The sequence below is a fragment of the Scyliorhinus torazame genome, chromosome 14 (genome assembly GCF_047496885.1).
Source record: "Scyliorhinus torazame isolate Kashiwa2021f chromosome 14, sScyTor2.1, whole genome shotgun sequence".
In the NCBI taxonomy this organism is placed as follows: domain Eukaryota; kingdom Metazoa; phylum Chordata; class Chondrichthyes; order Carcharhiniformes; family Scyliorhinidae; genus Scyliorhinus; species Scyliorhinus torazame.
The window spans coordinates 12,997,548-13,020,209 of NC_092720.1; the positions used below are offsets into that span (position 1 = coordinate 12,997,548).

General features: G+C 46.0%; 1 protein-coding gene across 9 annotated transcripts in view; it reads right to left on the bottom strand.

Moving 5' to 3' along the window:
- The window catches only part of LOC140389529 (IgGFc-binding protein-like), a 266,128-nt gene that overhangs the window by 228,886 nt on the left and 14,580 nt on the right, over positions 1-22,662 (bottom strand). For 6 of the 9 annotated variants that reach the window (XR_011934415.1, XM_072473722.1, XM_072473723.1 and 3 more), the window contains exons 2-6: positions 20,480-20,535; positions 18,119-18,268; positions 15,063-15,325; positions 12,867-12,954; positions 1,157-1,294 (exon numbers count right to left, since the gene is read on the bottom strand). Coding sequence is in view for 5 of the 9 variants with exons in the window: in XM_072473722.1 (XP_072329823.1) it covers positions 1,157-1,294; positions 12,867-12,954; positions 15,063-15,325; positions 18,119-18,268; positions 20,480-20,535 (695 nt within the window). In the remaining 4 variants the exon portion in view is untranslated. Of the gene's footprint in view, positions 1-320; positions 1,295-3,385; positions 3,925-4,043; positions 5,331-12,866; positions 12,955-15,062; positions 15,326-18,118; positions 18,269-20,479; positions 20,536-22,662 lie in introns of those variants that run through there. The other 3 variants (XM_072473717.1, XM_072473719.1, XM_072473718.1) reach the window with 3 other exon arrangements.

A 22,662-nucleotide genomic window follows, 5' to 3' on the forward strand; every position in this document is an offset into this window, starting at 1 on the left:
TGTTGTTTGTTTTTATAGCTCTTCACGGTCCATTAACCTTCGTTTGAGCACCTGGTCTTTCTAAGAAGCCCTTCACAACAAAGAGACTGCCTCTTCAAAATAACTGTGGTTAGTATGAATACCTTTTAGGCTTCAACAAGTTTCAAGAGGGAACACTTTCACCTCCGACAACCACCTTTTGTGCTAGGTATGACTCCAACCATTAAAGTTTCCTCTTCACCCCACCCGGTTCTCATTGACTTCAATTTTTAAAAAGGCTGCTTGATACCATGCTCAATCAAGTGCTGCCTTGATGTCAAGGGCAGTAACTCTCACCTCACCTCTGGAATTCAGATCCTTTGTCCATGTTTGAACTTAGACTGTAATGAAATGTTCAGGCAGGGCCCAAACTAAGCATTGGTGAGCAGTTTATTAGTGAGTAAATGTCACTTGATAGCACTATAAACAAAATCTTCCTTCACTTTACTGATGATTAAGAGTAGACTGTTATGGCAGTAATTGGATTGATTGGATTTGTATTGCATTTTGTGGACAGGTCACTCATTGGGAAATTTTCCACATTGCTTTTGGGTGGATGTCAGTGTTATAGCTATACCAGAACGATTGGCGAGGAGCGTGGATGATTCTGCAACACCTGTCTTCAGCACTACAGCTGCAATGTTGTTGGGACCCACAGCCTTTGTTGTATCCAGTGCCTTCAGTCATTTTTTGATATCTTGTGAACTGAATCTAGTTGGCTGAAGATTGGCATCTGTAATGCAGGGGACCTCAGAAGGAATCTGAGCTGCAATCCACTCAGTACTACTGGCTGAAGATGGTTGTAAATGATTCTGCCTTGTCTTTTGAACTGATGTGCAGGATCCCGCCATCACTGGGATGGAAACGTTTGCAGGGTCCCCTCCTCCTGTTTAATTGTCCACAACCATTCAAGACAGGATACGTCTAGATTGCAGAATTCTGTTCTAATCTGTTGTTTGTGGGATCACTTAACTCAGTCTATAGCAAGTGGCTTCTACTGATTGCTATTCATATAGTCCTGTGTTGTAGCTTTGTTGGGTTGGCATCTCATGTAGGTATGCCTGGTGCTGTGCCTTACATGCTCTGCCATCTTCTCCATCAACCCCGAGTGGTAAGTTAAGGATCTCACATCACCTACCTGCAGTGGTGTGGTCATAAGACGGCCCTGTGTGAGCTGACGGTGTCGATCCACTGATGTGTTTCCAGTCAAAATTATCTGTCTTGGATTGTGTCCAATTACACAGGTCAACATCAAAATTACAGTCCAACTCACAACCTATGGATTTAATAAAGAATATTTGTTTGCATCTTTCATAAACTGACATAATTGATAAATCAAAGCAGATGTCCAAAACCAAACTATTCAATATTACATGAAAGTGACTTAGGGAAGAACTAGATTGGAATAATTTTGATAATTCTCCGTTGTGATCAATGTAGGAATTTCAGATATATTGTATTATATGTATTTGGTGCAGTCAGTGTTAAAAATCTGGCTTAGGGTCTATATGTGACTGCAGCAGTAATAGTTTTTAAAATCCTGGTTTTAAAAATCCTGGTTTGAGAGACAGCCAGGCTTTTTGGCTATAGACGTGCAATTAAAGCATCATAAAAATGAAATCATCATTCATTCCAATCATGTATATTGTTTACCTGAAGTTGGACGAATGGAATTTTGTTCATATAAAGAAGGTTCCCTGGGGGTAAATAATTTGAGACAGTGTGTTTGGCTTTAATAAGAAGATGTATTTAATGGGAGGAACCAGGCACTGAAGCAGTCAGGTGTTGAGTTTCAGTTTCTGGAAAAACGTTTAGATTGGGGATGTGAACAAACAAGCCACTTTCTGCTTAGGAATGTTAGGAGGTTAAACAGTAGTTTGGCACAGGCAAGAATCTGCAAGCTGGTTCCTGAAGGATCTCTCTCTCTCACAGCGGTTTATCTAAAACATCTCTTTGCAGCAAGTATTCTTGAATTGGCTAACTGTATTTAAAAGTGGGTTTTGACCTGAGATGGGTTTTGCTTGAGTGGAGATAGAAGGTAGCAGTTCGGAGTGTTTCATTATCATTCTTAAGGATTGTTTAATAGGTAATTGTAAGCTAATATACCATATCCCTATTTCTGCATGTAGTCAGTCCTGGGGCAAAGTATCCTTTCCTCAGTCTTACAAATTAAATTAAATATTGGTGTTTCTGTCGGTATCCTAGCAACTGTTAGGGTCTGGTCCAGGATCGTAATACCACACTTTCTTTCAAAGGTTCTTACCATCTGTTTGCCTATATGGATGGGAAAATAAAATAGACCAGATCTAGTAAAGACCCTTGATATCAACTTACTTTTCTCAACATGGTCATTCTCTGCTGGCTCCAAGAGCAGCACCAACTGTTTCATGGGCTGAAGCAGAAGATTCACAACAAGCTCTGCACTCATTATGCAGCTGCATGATGCACCAAATGAGATTGCCTGATCATTCTGTTTTACATTTTCCTCTTTTTCTTCTCCTAGACTTTGAAAGAAATCCATGAATCTAACAATGTGCCTGTCACTTACTTCCGTGCCCTCAACACCAGCACTCTGAAGAATATAATTTGTGAGTGTAGCAATATGAATCACAATTTGCCATTGAGGAGAATAAATTGCAGGTGGCAGAATGCAAAGTTCCTCATGTTAGGGCAAGTTCAAAGCCCATGCTGCATGACAACCAGGGATTGGGCCTGTCTTCATATTCAAGCTGATAATGCAGGAATAAAATGCATTTGCTATTTCCTTTGATGTCACCATAAGTAGCTTCCTCCAACTGGTAAAACAAGTTTCCAATAATGCTGTGGCTGGCACCATGGAGCCTTTGGATACCCTGTTACAGACTTTATCACAGGGCTTCCCAAAGTGTGTGTGTGTGTGTGGGGAGGGGGGGGGGGGGGTCATGAGATGGGACTACAGGATTGTGAGCTCCAAGGCAACAATGGCTGCTGCGTATCTCCTTGGGCAATCCTTGGTTGTCATGCAGCATGGGCTTTGAACTTGCCCTAACAGGAGGATCTTTGCATTCTGCCACCTGCAATTTATGAATGTTAATGCCCTTTAAATGTTAAAAACAATGGGCATGGAATAAATTTGAGTCCTGTTCCTAAAGAGCCATTGAAAATGTAGTTGTTTTAAAATCCCTCAGGATTAAACACCCTGCCCCTCCTCGCCAGCCCCCACCACCTTCTCTCCCCACCCCACCCCCCTTCATCTGCTCTCACAGATGAAGGGGCCACAGCAAGTCTCAAGCCTTGAATGGGGTCACAGTGGGTCTGAGAAGCACTGCTTTCTCAGATAGGACAAACTGAGTGTTCATCTGGAAACAGCAATAACAGCAAACCTTACCCACATTGGAAACTGCTCTTCTGCTGCATTGGTCACTCAGTTCAGAGCCCAGACTTGGAGGTGTGGCAGAAAGATGACACAACAAGACAGCTTTTCAAAAAGATGGAGCATTGCCTCCATCATGTGATCGGAGGTGGGCATGTTCACTGGTGATTGTAAGGTGTTCGGCGCCATTTGTTACTCTTCGAATGCTGGAGCAGCCCATGTCCATGTGCAGTGGGACCTGGATGGCATTCACGTTTGGACTGGTGGGTAGCAGGTGGCATTCTCGCCAGGTGCCGGGCAACGGCCATTTCCAACAAGGGAGAATCTAACCATTCAAAGGCATTGTCAAAGCTGGATCCCCGCCATCAACATTTTGTAAGTTGCGGCACTTTAAGTGCATATCCATGTATTCTTATATATGCAATAAGGGTTTCTGTCTTTCCTAACCTTTCAGGCAGTAAAGACCAGGTTCCCTGTGACAAAAATCCTCAACTCTCCTCTAACCCAACCAACTTGCTAGGAATTAATTAAACTATTATAAATATATTAAATGCATTTATAAAAGAAATTAATTAAATTAATATGAATTTATGAAAAGGGAGTATGATCATCATTTATGCACTTAGAGTTAAAGGCACCACTAACTGCACGTTTACAATATTCAACATTTCACCTTTGAACCGTCACCACTCAAGCTCATATCAGAAAGATGCGTTTCCCAGACGAGCCTTGTACTCCTCGCCAACCTGTGTGAGCAAAATGTCCTCGTGCAAGACTGTGGCTGTTTATTGCAGAAGGAACAGAGCGAGACAAGGATTAGGTGCGGCCTCTGGGAAGAACTGGGGGGGGCAGATAGTGTCTAGGATACACCCTGCAATCGAACCATGAACCACTCTGGATCCAGAGAGCACCGGAGTCTAAACAATGTTTTGCCTACGTGACTGTCTGTTTATGAAGGTGCCTACAATGGTAGGCTGGCACTCGCCGGTCCCTCCAGTGTAGTTCTCTCCCAGAGTAGACGATCGTGCTGTACCCGGGTTTCCTGAAATCATCGCCACTGTTTATCATCTCGCTGTAGACCCAATCCAAGAAAAAAAAGACTTGCACTTATAGCACGTTTATCATTACTGCCAGACATCTTAAGGCAATTGAAGTGCAGTCACTGTTGCAATGTAGGTTTAGAGGACGACCTTACTGGATCACCCAGAGGAAGCATGGTTTCGGACTCTCTCTGTCAACGGTGTGGAGTGTTTACTGGACAGGGCCATGGAAGGATATTAAGTGTTGGGAAGATGCCAGTTCAGATTGCAGGAAGGGTATGCTCTCAACGAGCAGCTCTTTGGGAAATGGGAGCCAGTGGCTGGCAGGGGAAACGCATCACTGGAGGCGATCCTTGATGTCAGAATTCCAGACCAATTTTCCTGGCCAAAGGCAACCTTCTCTCGCCTCCTGGCTTGTCTTCTTCCCGTGGGCCTGCAGCCGGCCTTGCCGACTGTTCGGCCATGCTTGGCAGCACATCTTGACCGTTTAGCCCCGGGATGGTGCCATCGTCGTGGCTGCGGTCTTCTCCCGGGCTGGCACGCCAATCGCCCTGGCATCGGTCACTTGCTTCCCACCGGGGTGGGTGGCGGGTTGGCTGTCCTGGTCCACGTCTCCCGCAAAGTAGCCTGGGTTTTGTGTGGGGGTGGGGGGTCTCCACATTATTCTGACCCCCTGGGCTCTGGGAGTCCAGTACTTGCCCTGAGGGGCCTGCGGACAAGGGGATCTGGAACATTCCTCTCAGCTCCTCGGAGAGTGGCGGCGGCCCGGGGCCGGCCCAGGGAGGCTTCCCCCCTGACACGGTCCCGCGGCGTCCCCGATCTCCACCGCCCGCCCAGGCTGAGGCGAGGCGGGGGAAGCGGCGGAGTGAGGGGCGGGGGTGGGTCGACCTCCCCCCCCCCCCGGAGGGAGCCGGAGCCCCGCGGGGTGGGGGGGGCTCGCGCTCCGCTCGGAGCCCAACTGTCCCAACGGTCGCAGCTCGCGGGAGGCGGGGCGAACGGGAGAGGGGGCGGGGCGAACGGGAGAGGGGGCGGGGCGAGTGGGGGAGGGGGCGGGGCGAAGGGGAGCGGGCAGGGGGTGGGGGAAGTTGCAGGGTAATGGGGAAAGGGGGCGGGGTGAGCGGGGAAGGGGGCTGGGTGTGGGGATGGAGCGGGGTAAGTGGGATGTGGGTGGGGCCGGCGGGGAAGGGGTTTGGGTGTGGGGTGGGTGGGGAAGGGGGTGGGGTGAGTGGGATGTGGGTGGGGCCAGTGGGGAAGGGGGTGGGGTGTGTGGAGAAGGGGGCGGGTTGAGTGGGGAAGGGGCGGGGTGAGTGGCGATGGGGCGGGGTGAGTGGGGATGGGGATGGGGTGAGTGGGATGGGGGTGGGGCCGGTAGGGAAGGGGGTGGGCTGTGTGGTGGGTGGGGAAGGGGGCGGGGTTACTGGGGAAGGGGCGGTGTGTGTGGGGAAGGGGGTGGGGTGTGGGGAAGGGGCGGGGTGAGTGCGGATGGGGACAGGGTGAGTGGGCTGAGGGTGGGGCCGGTGGGGAAGGGGGTGGGGTGTGTGGGGAAGGGGCGGGGTGAGTGGCGATGGGGCGGGGTGAGTGGGGATGGGGACAGGGTGAGTGGGGATGGGGTGAGTGGGATGGAGGTGGGGCCGGTGGGGAAGGGGGTTGGCTGTGTGGTGGGTGGGGATGGGGGCGGGGTGACTGGGGAAGGGGGTGGGGTGTGTGGGGAAGGGGGTGGGGTGAGTGGGGAAGGAGCGGGGTTTGGGGATGGGAGTGGGCTGTGTGGGGAAGGGGGCGGGGTGAGTGGGGAAGGAGCGGGGTGTGTGGGGAAGGTGGCAGGGGTGTGTGGGGAAGGGGTGGGGTGTGGGGATGGGGCGGGGTGTGGGGAAGGTGTGTGGGGATGGGGCGGGGTGTGTGGGGAAGGGGTGGGGTGTGTGGGGAAGAGGGCGGGGATGGGGCGGGGTGTGCGGGGAAGGGGGTGGGTGTGGGGAAGAGGGCGGGGGGGTGGGGATTGGGCGGGGTGAGTGGAGATGGGGCGGGGTGTGGGGAAGGGGGTGGGTGAGGGGTAGGGTGAGGGGGAAATAGGCGAGTAGGTGTAGAAAGGGTGAGTGAGAGGGGATGGGGCAGGGTGATGGGAAATGGGCTGGGTGAGTGAGGAAGGGAACAGTGTGAGGGGGAAGGGGCAGGGTGAGGCGTGGCAGTGTGAAGGGAAGACTGAAGGGGAAAGGGGGCAGTGGGAGGGGGAAGGGGTGGGTGAGGGTACAAAGGGTGGGGTGAGTGGTGTAAGGGGTGGGGTGCGTATAGAAGGGGGCAGAGTGAGTGGGGAAGGGGCAGGGTGATGGGAAATGGGCAGGGTGAGCAAGAAAGGGGGCAGTGTGAGGGGGAAGGGGCAGATGAGACGTGGCAGTGTGAGGGAGAAGACGGAAGGGGAAAAGGTAGGGTGAGGGGGAAGGGGCAGTGTGAGGAGGAAAGGGATAAGGTGAGTGGGGAAGGTGCATGGTGATTATGGTAGTGAGCAATGTGAGGGCTGGGGACAGGGTGATGGGGAAGGGGTGAATTGGGAGGGAGTTGGGTGAGGGGGAAAGGGGCGGGGTGGGTATAGAAGGGGACGGAGTGAGGGGAAGGGGCAGGGTGAAAGGGTAAGGGGTAAGAGTATGTTGCAAGACTGGTGTGGGAGAAATGGGTTTTGGTTTGTAGGCACTGGCACCAATACTGGGGGAAATGGGGGTTGTACCATTGGGACGGCTGACATCTGAACCCTGCTGGGATCAGTGTTCTTGCAAACCACACAACTAGGAAAGAGGGCTTTAAACTAAATAGAGGCATGGGTGGTTCTGGAGAGGTTATATGTAGGCTTACAAAGCAAAAGAATTTGGCAGCATTGCAAGGCAGCTACCGAGATGATGGTGCCTGGAGTGTCACAGGAAGGGGCCGAGTGTGCGAAAATTAAAAAGAACGGAAGCAATGGGGTCAAAGGGGGGGAAATGTGGTTTTTTTTAACAAACAAGTTTATTGAGGTATTTTAGGCATATGGAAAAAGTGACATTGTGCAGTACAAAAAAAAAGAAGTAAAGACACAAATTAAACCTCGTGCAAACCATGGCTCTGTTAAATGTTTTTTTTTAAGCTCTTTCCTTAAATGGGCACAAAATAAATGAATTGGGTGGCACGTTGGCGCAGTGGTTAGCAGTGCTGCCTACAGCGCTGAGGACCCGGGTTCGATCCCGGACCACTGTCCGTGTGGAGTTTGCACATTCTCCTGGTGTCTGCGTGGGTTTCACCCCCACAACCCAAAGATGTGCAGGTTAGGTGGATTGGTGGCGCTAAATTGCCCCTTCATTGGAAAAGAAAAAATAAGTGGGTACTCTAAATTCATACTAAAAAAAACAAAATAAATGAATTAACAAATTAAGGTTAATGGGTATGAGCTAACAGCCTTTACAGAGATGTGGTTACAAGGAGATTAAAGCTGGGAACTAAGTATTCAGGGGTATGTAACTTTAGTAAGTGCAGACAGGGAGGAAAGGGTGGTTTTGTAACTTTGTTAGTACGAAATGGATTAAGTACAATAGCGAGAAATGATCTTGGTCCGGAGGATGTAGAATCCATAATCCATATGAGTGGAGATAAGAAATAACATGGGGAAGAAGACACTGGTGGGAGTAGTCTATAGGCCCCTTAACAGTAGCTGTGGAGAATGGAGATAATGGGGGCATTTACAAAAGGCAGTGCATTAAGCATGATTGACTTTAATCTTCATGTGGATGAGGAAAATCAAAGTGGTAGCCACGAGAAATCATTGAGTGTACTCAGGAAAGTTTTCTTGAACAATGTGTTGTGGATCAGGCTATTTTGGATCTGGTAATGTGTAATCAAGCAGAATGAGTAAGCAATCTCAGAGAAAAAGATCCCCTCGGAAACAGTGATCATAACATGGTAGAACTGAACATTTTATTTGAGATGAGAAACTTGGGTTGGAAACAACTATGCTAATCTATGCTAAGGGCAATGAAAAAAAATTAAATGAGAGTAGAGTTGGCTGGAGTGGATTGGGAACGGAGTTTAGCAGAAAAGAGTATTGACCATGATTCACAACAAAGATAAATACCAGTGAGGAAGAAAGATTCTAAGAAGGAGATTAATCAACTATGGTTAACCAAACAAGCCCCAGACCCCGGGTCACTGTCCGTGTGGAGTTTGCAAATTCTCCCGTGTCTGAATGGGTCTCACCCCCACAACCCAAAGATGTGCAGGGTATGTGGATTGGCCACCCTAAATTGCCCCTTGATTGGAAAAAGAAATGGGTCCTTGAAATTTGTAAAAATGTAAAAATTAAACAAGTTAAGGATAGTATTAAACTGAAAGAAAAACATACAATGTTGCAAAGAGTAGTTGGAAAGGTTTTAAAAAGCAACAAAAGCTGACCAAAAATAAATAAAGAGGGAGAAGATAAACAATGAGGGTATACTATTAAGTAATATAAAAACAGATGGTAAAAGCTCTGAATATATAAAAAGGAAGAGAAAGGTTAAAGTGAACATAGGCCCCTTAGAGAATGAGACTGGGGAAATAATAACCAGGAAATGGCAGAGGAGTTAAATAAATACGTAATAATGATCTTTATTGTCACAAGTAGGCTTACATTAACACTGCAATGAAATTACTGTGAAAAGCCCCTAGTCGCCACATTCCAGCACCTGTTCGGGTACACAGAAGGAGAATTCAGAATGTCCAAATTACCTAACACCACATGTTTCAGGACTTGTGGGAGGCAACTGGAGCACCCGGAGGAAACCCACGCAGCCACGGGGAGAACGTGCAGACTCCGCACAGACAGTGACCCAAGCCGGGAATCGAACCTGGGACCCTGGTGCTGTGAAGCAACAGTGCTAACCACTGTGCTACCGTGCCGCACGTACCTGTACCTGATGGGTTGAATCCTAGGATATTAAAGGAAGTAGCTACAATGATACCAAGAATCTTGAAATTCGGGAAAAGTCCCAGAGGATTGGAAAACTTTCAATGTAATACCCTCATTCAAAAACGGAGGGGAAAAAAGGTAATTATAGGCCAGTTAGTCATTGGGTGGCACAGTGTTTAGCATTGCTGCTCACAGCGCCAGAGACTCGGGGGTGTGTCATTTCTACGTTCTCTGCGTGGGTTTCCTCCGGGTGCTCCAGTTTCCACCCATGGTCCCAAAATGTGCAGGTTAGGTGGATTAGCCATGCTAAATTGCCCCTTAGTGTCCAAAAGCTATGTGGGGTTGCGGGGATAGGGCAGGTGAGTGGGCCTAGGCTGATGCAGATTCCATGGGACCAATGGCCTCCTTCTGCACTGCAGGGATTCTGTGATTCTATGAAATGTTAGAGTCCATGATAAAGGATGTAATAGCAGACCTTTTAAAAATACGTAATATAATCCAGCATGGCTTAATGAAGAGAAAATCATGCCTGGCAAATTCAAGTCCAAAGATGTGCAGGTTAGGTGGATTGCCAAGTTAAATAGCCCTTAGTGTCCAAAAAGTTAGACGGGGTTACTGGATTACGGGGATAGGGTGGAGGCATGGGGCTTAAGTAGGGTGCTCTTTCTAAGGACCAGTGCAGACTCGATGGGCCAAATGGCCTTCTGCACTGTAAATTCTATGATTAGAATTCTGAGGTGTGATGAGCAGCACAGGTAAAGTGGATTTCCAAAAAGTGTTTGATAGGGTACCACACAAAAGGCTACTTGATAAGATAAGAACCCATGGTGTAGGGGATAGTATATTACCTTGGATAAAGGTTTGATTTAACTAATAGAAGACAGAGTTGGGAGAAGAGGGGCATTTTCAAGATGGAAACCTGTAAATAGTGAAGTGCCACAGGGATCCGTGCTGGGGCCACAATTATTTACAAAATATATTAATGACCTGGACGAGGGAAGTGACTGTATGATTGCCAAGTTTGCAGAGGACACAAAGATAAGCGGGAAGGCAAGTCATGGAGTTATAGAGTCGTACAGCACAGAAAAGGCCTTTTGGTCCATCGAATCTGCACCATCAACAACTACCCCAAATCTTGCGCTGATCCCACTTACCAGCGGTTGTCCCATATCCTTCAATGTGATGGTGTTTCAAGTGCTCACCCAAGTCTAAGTGGTGAGGATCCCACAAAGAGGGATATAGACATGTTAAGTGAATGGGCAAAAAACTTGGCAGATCGAATGTAATGTAGGAAAATGTGACGTTGTTCACTTTGGTAGGAAAAATAAAGGGGCTGAATATTATCTGAATGGAGAAAGACTGCAGAAAACCGCAGCACAGGGGGATTTGGGGATCTTTGTGCATAAATGACAAAACACTGGCATGCAAGTTCAGCAAGTAATAGGGAAGGCAAATGGAATGTTGGCCTTTATTTCAAAGAACATAAGAACTAGGAGCAGGAGTAGGCCATCTGGCCCCTCGAGCCTGCTCCGCCATTCAATGAGATCAAGGCTGATCTTTTGTGGACTCAGCTCCACTTTCCGGCCCGAACACCATAACCCTTAATCCCTTTATTCTTCAAAAAACTATCTATCTTTATCTTAAAAACATTTAATGAAGGAGGTTCAACTGCTTCACTGGGCAAGGAATTCCATAGATTCACAACCCTTTGGGTGAAGAAGTTCCTCCTAAACTCAGTCCTAAATCTACTTCCCCTTATTTTGAGGCTATGCCCCCTAGTTCTGCTTTCACCCACCAGTGGGAACAACCTGCCCTCATCTATCCTATCTATTCCCTTCATAATCTTATATGTTTCTATAAGATCCCCCCTCATCCTTCTAAATTCCAAAGAGTACAGTCCCAGTCTACTCAACCTCTCAACCAGACCCTAGCCCATTCACTTAACCTATCCAAATCTCTCTGCAGACTTTCAGTATCCTCTGCACTTTGTGATTTACCACTCATCTTAGTGTCGTCTGCAAACTTGGACACATGCCCTTGGTCCCCAACTCCAAATCATCTATGTAAATTGTGGGCCCAACACTGATCCCTGAGGGACACCACTAGCTACTGATTGCCAACCAGAGAAACACCCATTAATCCCCACTCTTTGCTTTCTATTAATTAACCAATCCTCTATCCATGCTACTACTTTACCCTTAATGCCATGCATCTTTATCTTATGCAGCAACCTTTTGTGTGGCACCTTGTCAAAGGCTTTCTGGAAATCCAGATATACCACATTCATTGGCTCCCCGTTATCTACCGCACTGGTAATGTCCTCAAAAAATTCCACTAAATTAGTTAGGCACGACCTGCCATTTATGAACCCATGCTGCGTCTGCCCAATGGGACAATTTCCATCCAGATACCTCGCTATTTCTTCCTTGATGATAGATTCCAGCATCTTCCCTATTACCGAAGTTAAGCTCACTGGCCTATAATTACCCACTTTCTGCCTACCTCCTTTTTTAAACAGTGGTGTCAGGTTTGCTAATTTCCAATCCGTCGGGACCACCCCAGAGTCTAGTGAATTTTGGTAAATTATCGCAAGTGCATTTGCAATTTCCCTAGCCATCTCTTTTAGCACTCTGGGGTGGGAGTGGAGTATAAAAATAGGGAAGTCTTGCAAAAACTGTACAAGACAATACATATACTGGCATTGAAAGCATTGAGAGACAGTTCACTTGGTTGATCCCAGGTATAGAGATTTTCTTACGAGGAGAGTTTGAGTAGGTTGGGCTGTGCGGATTGGAGTTGGATGAGAGGTGGACCTTATTGAGACATCTCGGATCCTCAGGACGTTTGACGGGGTAGATGCTGAGAGGATGTTTCTCTTATGGGAGAGTCTAGGACCAGAGGGCGTAATCTCAGAGTAATCTCATTTAAAACAGATGAGGAGGAATTCTCTCAGAGGGTAGTGAATCTGTGGAATTCTTCACTGCAGAGAGCTGTAGAGGCTGGGTCGTTCAGGATGGTCAAGGCTGAGATGGACAGATTTTTCATCAGGAAGGGAATCGAGGGTTGTGGGGATAAGACAGGAAAGTGGAGTTGAGGATTATCATATCAGATCAGTCAAGATCTCATTGAATGGTGGAGCAGACTAAATGGCCGAATGGTCCTATTTCTTCTCCTATGCCTTGTAGTCTCAGAGGGGTTTGAGGTATAATTCCCAGGGTTGATCACAATCTAATGACATGTGCGTGGCACGCATGCAGGAAAGGATTTCACAATGACAGCAGGGTCGAGCTCAGATACATCAAACACCCTGCCAGCATTCACTGTCAAACTTCAAAAATAATGAACAACCACTTGGTGTGTAATAAATTTAGCAGGGATGTTGGAGGAGTGTATATGTGTAGTGAGAGATCGAAGATGTTATCCCAGCAGTTGTATCGAGCAGTTTTGTAAGAAAGCACTTGAGATCAGGTTGACTGATTCCAGTGCAACTGGAGAGTAGTGTTGCAGAGAGACTAAAAATTAACTGAAATTAGAACCTTTATTTAAATCTTACCACTTTCACAGTCTCCTCGCCTGATAGCTATATTATCAATTGCTGTGTCGCCATATTCAGTCTGTCCACGGATTGCCTCGAAGATTACCTACGATATTAACAAATATAAGAATCTACTCAACCTGGTGATTCATAACACAAATTACCCATATCCAAATGATGTGACATTGCGATGTGCCGACTCAGCACTAATGGGCTGCTTCATCACAAGAAGAGATACAAGATCCACTTTTTTCCTTTTCCTATTTTCTTTGCTTTTCCTTCCGAAGGCATCAAGTCCCGACTGGATAGACAAGTCTTCTTTGTGCTGATCCCTTTTTCCTGGGATTTATTCAATTCTGAGTCTTGACACTTAATGTCAGCAAGCTAGTTATTCATCCTTATTTGAGGAAAGATGTAGTGGCATTGGAGGCAGTTCAGAGGAGGTTCGCGAGGTTAATTCCAGAGATGAGGAGTTTGTCATATGAGGAGGGATTGAACAGTTTAGGCCTATCCTCTCTAGAGTTTAGAAGAATGAGGGGAGATCTAACTGAGGTATATAAGATGCTGAAAGGTGTGGATAAAGCAGACTTGGAGCTGATGCTTCCTCTTGTGGGGCATTCTAGAACGAGAGGTCACAATCTTAGAATAAGAGGTGGCAAATTTTAAACCGATTTGAGGAGAAACTACTTCTCCCAAAAGGTTGTGAATCTGTGGAATTCACTACCCCAGAGTGCTGTGGATGCTGGGACAGTGAGTAAATTTAAGGAGGAGTTAGACAGATTTTTAATTGGTAATGGGTTGAAGGGTTATGGAGAACGGGCAGGACGGTGGAGTTGAGGCCAGGGTGGAATCAGCCATGATCACATTGAGGGTGTTAGGCTCGGGAGGCTACATTGCCGACTTCCGCTCCTCGGTCATGTGTTCTAGGGAGGAGATGCTCTGGCTGATTTTGCAACCCAGCTCTTGGTCTGTAACATTGTAGGTAGCAGATGAGGAACATATCAGCCATGATAGAATGGCGGAGCAGACCCAATGGGCCGAATGGCCTGATAATTCTGCTCCTATATCATATTTGAATTGGTGGGGAAATCACAGATTTGGGCCGATTCGGCCTTCTCTTCAGTCTCCGTGCATGAACTTCAAAAAAGGGCATTGTGGTGAGCTGCCGCTTGTCATTAATTCAATTGTCGAGTGGAGAGAAAGGAGTGGTGAGCAGAGGAGTGGGGGGTGGAACTTGGCAGGGTAGAGGCTGAGAGGGTGGTTCCTCTTCTGGGAGATTCTAGAACTAAGGGGGCACAGTTTAAAAATTAGGGGTCTCTCATATCAGATGGAATTCAGGAGAATATTTTTCTCTCCGAGGGTCATTCGCATGTGGAATTCTGTTCCTTAGAATCCTTGGAGGCTGAATCATTGAATCTATTCAAGGCTGTGTCAGACAGATTTTGATAGACAAGGGAGTTCATGGTGGGCAGACTAGAAAGTGGAGCTGAGGTCATAATCAGATCGGCCATGATCTTATCAAATAATAATAATAATCTGTATTGTTGTCACAAGTAGGCTTACATAATAATGATCTTTATTAGTGTCACAAGCAGGCTTACATTAACACTGCAATGAAGTTACTGTGAAAATCCCCTCGTCGCCACATTTCGGCGCCTGCTCGGGTACACAGAGCGAGAATTCAGAATGTCCAAATTACCTAACAGCACGTCTTTCGGGCCTTGTGGGAGGCAACCGGAGCACCCGGAGGAAACCCACGCAGACACGGGGAGAACATGCAGACTCCGCACAGATGGTGACCCAAGCCGCAAATCAAAACTTTCAGGACTTGTGGGAGGAAACCGGAGCAGCCGGAGGAAACCCACGCAGTACACGGGGAGAACGTGCACACTCCGCACAGACAGTGACCCAAGCCGGGAATCAAACCTGGGACCCTGGAGCTGTGAGGCAACAATGCCAACCACCGTGCTACCATGCCCAGTCCTGCTCCAAATTAGTATTGTGTTCTTGTGTTGTCCTCAGTTGTAGACAACTCAGAAGGAACATAACTAGAGTTCTGGGAGCTGGGGGACAGGCGATAGACTCTTTTGCGTGTCTCAGTGGGAATTACATGATGATAAACAAAGTATTTCATATAATTCTTGAGTAAATAAATAAACTTGTTACAACGCCCATGAAACTTATATTACTTTAAAACTCGAGTAATTAAATCACCTGTATGTTGGATTTTGTTGGAAAATCAACTGTCTTTGAGGCATATATCCAGGAGGAACCCTGACTGCCTCTTCTATTCCACACTTGTGCTTCAGTTGTATAATCTTTAACCAGAACCTTCAGTTCATTTTGTTCTTCAGACCCCAGCATGTGGTACCAGAAATCGATGCATATTTCCCCAGACACGCTGATTTCCGCACTTTCCAATCTAATGAATCCAGATGGAGCAAAATTGCTGGCTTCCTGATAAATGAAGTAGCCACCTAGGTATTTAGGTAAAGCAATAAAAAAAAGTTTCAATGCAACTTATAAAAGTCATGGAGTCATCATATTTCTACCAGTCAGTTTGACTTTGAGACTGAAAATCACAAGTTCTAGCTCCAATCCTGGGCTTGAGTATATAATCTAAACTGACAATTCACTGCACTCCTGAAGGTTGTGGGTTTAAACCTTACTGCAGATACTTGAATCCATAATCCAAATTGCACCTCAGGTGCAGTAATGAGAGAATGCTGCACATGGAGGTGTCGTCTTTCAGATTGGGAAAGGAAAGAAAGACTTGAACTTCTATGATGCCTTTCGTAACTACAGCATGTTCCCAAAGCATTTCAGAGACAATGAGTAACTTTTGAATTGTGGTCATCGTTTTCTTCTTCGTTTTCATCCTTCTAGGTGAAGATGACCATGATCATGACCTGCGGTGTTTCTAATGTCCTAATGTAGGAAAAGCAACAACCGATTTGGGGAGGCAGCGGCATTGTGGTAATGTCATTGGACTAGTAACCCAGAGGCCCAGGCTAATGCTCTGGGAACCGGGTTTGAATTCCACCATGGCACATGATGAAACTTGAATTTGATTAAAAATAAAAATCTGGAATGAAAAGTCTAATGATGACCATGAAACCATTGTCAATTGTCATAAAAACCCATCTGGTTTACTAATGTCCTTTGGGAAGGAAATCTGCCATCCTTACCCGGTCTGGCCTACATGTGACGCCAGACCCACAGCAATGTGGTTGATTCTTAAATGCCCTCAGGGATGGGCAATAAATGCTGGCATAGCCAGCGATACCCTCATCCCATAAACAAATAAAAGAAAAACAGCAAGCTCTCACACACAGTAATATAAGAATGACCAGAATATCTTAAACTGGTTCTCTTGGGCACAAGGTCACGAACGGGTATTTTTTGAATGTATTTCCTTTTCAATTTCCCCAGAAAATGACTACAAGCAAATGGTTCTATATATTTTTTTAAAAAACAATTTCAGTGATTTAAAAGTAGGTTACTTGTAGGTCAGGCTGTGATTTAAAAATGGGCATTTGTTTGAGACCAATTCATTTTCAGCTGTGTTAATCAGACTGCTCCAAATTACCACGCTAAAATGTCATTAAAAATGCTGTTTGAAAACACTGCCTGATGACATTGGTTCATGGCAGATTTTGCGTTTGGTGATATGCAAATTCACTGTAACTCCTGCCGCCAAATAGTTGCCTATGTGCATATGTGCACTCTGTTGCAGCCACTGGTACAAGCGCAACTGACCCTGACGCTTTTCAGATCAACGGCAGGAACATCAGTGTTACACAAATCTCAATTCCTGCACAAACCCGGCTAGCGAATTTGATAGTTAATGGGGCCCTTAATAGCAGAATCATTGTCTAGACCCCCACGTTAGGCAGTGATTTTGTAAATTTGATATTTTATTATTTATTTACTTTTAATTCAAAGCACTGGACAGTGGTGGTGAAGGAAGGCCCTTGTTGCAGGTGCAAGAATTATAAAGAGTGAACAGGGCCTTCCCGAAAGTGCCCAGCTGCTGAAAAATACATTAATTTGTCGAACATTGTAAGCGTCAATAAAGAATGCAAGGTGGGGGAAGCCCACACGTTTTGATGCTTTTAAGACTTTTTGACAGCATCTAATAAAGTCCTAATAAAAAAGAAATATCCCAATGCATTTCTGATGAGAATTATAATGACTAACAATTCAGAACATTTTGGGGAACAGTCAGTCCTAACACAATTCTTGAGCATTGCTGAAAAAAGGGACATGCTGTCAAAGCTTCATGTCTTAACTTGTCAGGACAGATTCACAAGAATACCAATTCTAAAGGGGACAGCAATTTATACTGCATGAAAAGAGAGTGTTGATTGGTTGGCAAGAGAATTCTGATTGGTAGAAGCATTGTCATGGAAAATGCATCAGGGAACAGTTAACTGCCAAGCTCAAAGGAAAACTCAAGGAAAAAATACTTCCCAAAACAAGTGAAATTCTGAACACAAGTATATCGCCAAATGCTCCCAAAGCAGAATGTCCACCCTCAAGCGCTTATGGTATGTTATTCATGTGAAATGAAATGAAACGAAATGAAAATTGCTATTGTCACAAGTAGGCTTCAAATTAAGTTACTGTGAAAAGCCCCTAGTCGCCACATTCCGGCGCCTATTCGGGAAGGTTGGTACAGGAATTGAACCGTGCTGCTGGCTTGCCTTGGCCTGCTTTAAAAGCCAGCGATTTAGCCCTGTGCTAAGTGCTGACCGGAGCTGAAGATTTTTCCACATGAATTATTTTAATTTTATTTATTGCCAGAGCTTTACTTGGCTTGGTTAACAACATTGTGCAAAACAGATTTTTAGATTCAATAATATATAATCAAATCCTTTATTGCTGATCATGCTTCAGTTGTTGCTTTGGCATTTTGACAACCTACCAACAACAACTTGCATCTATATAGCACTTCAAATAAAATGAAATGAAAATTGCTTATTGTCGCAAGTAGGCTTCAAATGAAGTTACTGTGAAAAGCCCCTAGTCACCACATTCCGGCGCCTGTTCAGGGAGGCTGTTTAATCATTGTAGACATCCCAAAACACATCACAGTAGTAATATTGATCAAATTTGATACAGAACCACATATCGAGATTTGGGATATGTGTCCAAAATCTCCGTCAAAGCGGTAAAGTGGTAAAGGAGGGACGAGAGGTGGAAATGCTTAGGGAGGGAAATCCAGAATTTAGGGTCTAACTCAAGATCTCAGTATTGAGGGATCTCACCTCCATTTGGGTAGTCTCCATCAGGGCCAGTTCCCAGTGTTGGCGTAGCGTGCTTGTTTCTTATCCAGTTTCCATTGTCACCTTCACAAGTCTGGATCCAGTCACAAAATGGCTTTGAGTTGTTATTGAAGTCACATCTTGTGATGTAGTCTAGAACAAAGATATTAAAATAAGCAATTTTTATTTTACAATCATATCTAGAGCCTGGTGGATCACAATCGGAGTGAATCAAATGGAGGACCGCAATTTATTGAGATATATACAAATAGCAAAAAAAAAACTGCAGTGCTGGTAATCTGAAACCAAAACAGAAAAAGTCCTGAAAACACTGGTCAGGGAGCACCTGTATGTCCAGGGCATGCAGCCACTTATCAGATAGAGTGAACTGAATTAACTGGATACTGGCACCTATGATAGTATAAACCTCAGGAGGAGGCTGACAAACATTGTCTACTTGGCACTTTTGTGAAGAAAATTGTTTTTCAAAATGTTTCTGGGGTCTACTGTGGTATTATGTAAAGCAGGATTGTGGGGCGTGTGTGCATGTCTGCAAGTGTGTACGGCAAATTTAGTTAAGTTAGGGATGAAGTGTCTGCACAGTTGAGGACATCAAAAGGGTCATGTGAGAAAAGCAAACATTTGAAGTGAATATGGCTGAGTCGGATGTTCTACAGAGAGACACAACTTGGGTAGAAATTTGCATTAGGAGATAACTGAAGATTCAAATCTTTAGTTGTTGAATTTCAAAGGGAGCTAAGAAGGACTTTGCAGCTTAGAAATGGTCATGAATAAATAAGGCAATGTTACTAAATTTTATTTCACCTGGAAGTTGTGGCCATAAGGAGAACAGAAAAGATTTTTTTTATATCCCGGGAGAGGTAAATTTCAATGGGAAAGATGAAAGAGAAAAACATACTTATAGAGAGGTTGAAAGCTGGGCTCGATGTAGCCATGTAAGATATCCTGAAAAGAGTGCTCTGTGCTGGGACAGAGTTGTGAACAAGTAAATTGAGCAGCTTTCAGTGACCTCAGGAAGCGTCTGGTTGTTCCAGAAAGCAGGGCTTTGGTTTAAAGTCTTCAATTTCAATGGCAAGTGGGAGAGGGAGAGAAAGAGAGAGGGTGGGATTTTCCGACCCCCCCACCAGGTTGGAGAATCACCAGGGGGGGGCGGGGGGGGGGGGGGACGGTGTGAATCCCACCCCGCCGCTCCGATGCCGACTGCCGAATTCTCCGGCGCCGTTTTTTGGACAGGGGCGGGGATTGCGCCGCGCCGGTCGGGGACCTGTTGGCAGCGCCCCCCCCCCCTCCGGGCCCCAATGGGCCGAGCGGCCGCCCGTTTTCAGCCTGACTCGCTGGCGTGGATTAGGCCAGGTCCGTACTGGCGGGACCTTGCTTGGAGGGCGGCCTGCGGAGTCCTCGGGGGGGCGTGGGAGGATCCAGCCCCGGAGGGGGGGGTCCCCCACGATGGCCTGCCACACAATCGGGGCCCACCGATCTGCTGGCGGGCCTGTGCCGTGAGGGCACTCTTTCCCTCCGCGCCGGCCTCTGTAAAGCTCCACTATGGCCGGCGCAGAGAAGAAACCTTCTGCACATGCGCAGGAAACACTGCAGCGGTTCTGCGCATGCGGCAGAACATGCTGGTGCTCCTGCGCATGTGGCAACTCGCGCCGGCCGGCGGAGGCCCTTCGCCGCCGGTTGGCGCAGCGCCAACCACTCCAGCGCTGGCCTAGCCCCCGGAAGTGCAGAGGATTCCGCACCTTCCGGGCGGCCCGCGTCACTCCTTGCCGCCGGTACGGCCCACCCCGCCGATTGGAGGAGAATCCCGCCCAGAGACTCTATCAAATAACACCCCGAGAGCAGCAGTGGGTTGTGCATTACAGTAATGTTATTTTATAGATAAAATATCTCTATGGACTGTTGCCTAAATGGCTGTTTATTTATGAGTCTAACCAAATCAGAATCTTTTAAGAAAATGCTCTGTAAGAATAATTTTAACTCTGTAAATGTAATCATGTGTGTCTAAGTGTTCTTTTCTTAATAAGTGTTTTCATTTTAACATTTAAAATCTCCAAACATGTTACTGGAATTAGTGACTTCTGACTTTGGTACACATCTTCCCTTGTAGTAAAATTCAAATAGAAAACAATTGTGATCGTTTGCCATGTATCCCCTTTTAGATTTGGTGCACATGAAAACAGAAAGAGAGCATTCTAGAATAATACTGTAGATCAGTAAGCAACACACCCAAAACATTTACCCATCTTGCTCTTTTAGATGGTGGTAAGGCTGCCGTGCATTTCCCAAATTTTCAGCTTTAATTCATGGATCGGAGTATCCTTCAGCTGTACAAAAAGAACATACCTGCATCGGGAATCCAGATGTTTAAACTCCTTTGTGTATGTGATGGATGCTCCTCACTGCATGTTTTAAAAAAATGAGTATATATCAATGAATTAAAACGTTGGAGCACTTTCAACAAATAATAATTAAAACTAAATATGAAAGAAACAGTCCATGAGGAACTGCGACCTCACACTATATTTTTATAAAATATATATGGATACGCTCATTGCTGTTTCTAAAGTTTTAAAACTGAGGAAAGACCTTAAAAATGTCAGGATCTATGTCTGTGACCCCTGAAGAAAGAAGCCATTTGGTAGTTTTAGGAATTCTCACAGCTCGTTATCTCTGAGGAGCCACTAACCCCCCCTGTCGCCGACAGCCCAATTTCAAAGAGAGCTACACAAAGGCCATTTGCATTTAATAAACCAGGCTGGCCCAGAAGGCGATGGATTGTCTACTAAGACAAAGACCTCACAACCTTTCTTTCAATTTTGACGGCTAAGACATTTAACATCATTGGAATGCAGATGATGGATACACATCTTTTTTGTCAAAGATGGCGGAGAGATGGGAGCCATGTAACATGGACCTCTGTCTTGTAGAACAAGTCATATTGCCTCGCTCAACTGAAAAGATCAGTCTGTTGTTTTCTATCTAACTAGCAACCTCACAGTCCAGGATCTCAACTGTGGGGGCTACCTGGCCCTCATCGACACAGTTTTTTCTACAAATTCTGTACCATTGCTCACAAGACTGATTCATCTCTGTATGTCTATCTCATTGTATGAAGTCAACACCACGGGAAAATTGAATTATCCAGAATCGGATTTCAATCTACCAACTTCCATTAATAAATACCTCATTGGACATTGGTTCTGGACCTTGGGTCTCATGTGTGTCAATATTTATGTAATGACTTCGGCCAGGCCTTTGAGATTGGCCAATTAGAATATGAGTTCCCTGATTAGTGGCCCAATCAGGGAACCCTTTTCTGTGTATATAGCAGAGAGTGTCAGATCCTCTGCAGTCCTGGTGTAGACAGCAGACAGAATGCTCATGGTTGTTCAGCTGTTGGGTTTGTAAATAAACGGAATTCTGGTGACGGGACTTCTGCCTCCGTGGACTTATTACAGTGGCGACGAGGAAAACAGAACGACCCGAAGAAACCTGTTCGTCAGCAGCTGCTGCATACTGAGGGTCAGCCACTGACAGGCAAAATGCCTTTATTCAGAAAGTTGGACTCTTTTGACCCTGCAATGGAAGACTGGGCCCAATATGAAGAGCGGATGAAGTACTTCTTGGGAGCAAACAACATAATTCCAGATGAAAAGCAACAGGTCCTTCTGCTGATCGCGTGCGGGCCAGCAGCCTTTGCCTTTATGCGCAGTCTCACTTATCCAGAGGCACCGGACACAAAATCTTTCCAGGAATTGACGGACTTAGTAAAAGAGTACTATGACCCTAAGCCACCTCTGATCCTACGAAGGTACCAGTTTTACTCAGCATTCTGAGACACTAGAGAGTTAGTTACAAACTTTTTAACAAGATTAAGGCGATTAGCAGAGGCTTGCAAATTTGGCCTGAAGTTAAATGAGATGCTCCGAGACCATTTGGTATGTGGAATAAATAATTTACAAATACAGAAAAGCCTCTTAGCAGAGGCTGAGCTGGACTGCAAACAAGCATTGCAGCTGGCTTTGTCCTTAGAAAAAGCGGCAAGCGGAGTGCATGAGTTACAGGGTACTCCGATGGAGGTAGAAACTCAGTGAAACTGAGTTAAGGAACTACCGTTGGAGGATAGGGAACTGCATTGCCACCCTCAGGAACGACTCTGATACTAAGTTAACCAGGCCCACTCACAGCAGCCCTCCCAAGCGAGGGAAAATTAGGTCCAGACAGATGGCAGCCCCTGCAGCCTTACACCCAGCAAAATATTGTAGTTGTTGCCAGAGATCGGAGCCAGAAAGGAGAAATAGAAGCCCAGAACCATCATCTTGGAGAAGGTCACGTAGGCCGGGGTACAGGAGAATGCATACCCTAAAAGCCCCACCTACCTCAGACGAGGAACAACTAAATTGTGTGAGGATGGTGAAATCAAAACCCATTAAATTATCCATAAGGTTGAATGGGCGTCCCACACTGATGGAAGTCAACACTGGAGCAGCTGTATCCGTGATAGGGAAAATTCGCACTGGACTCCA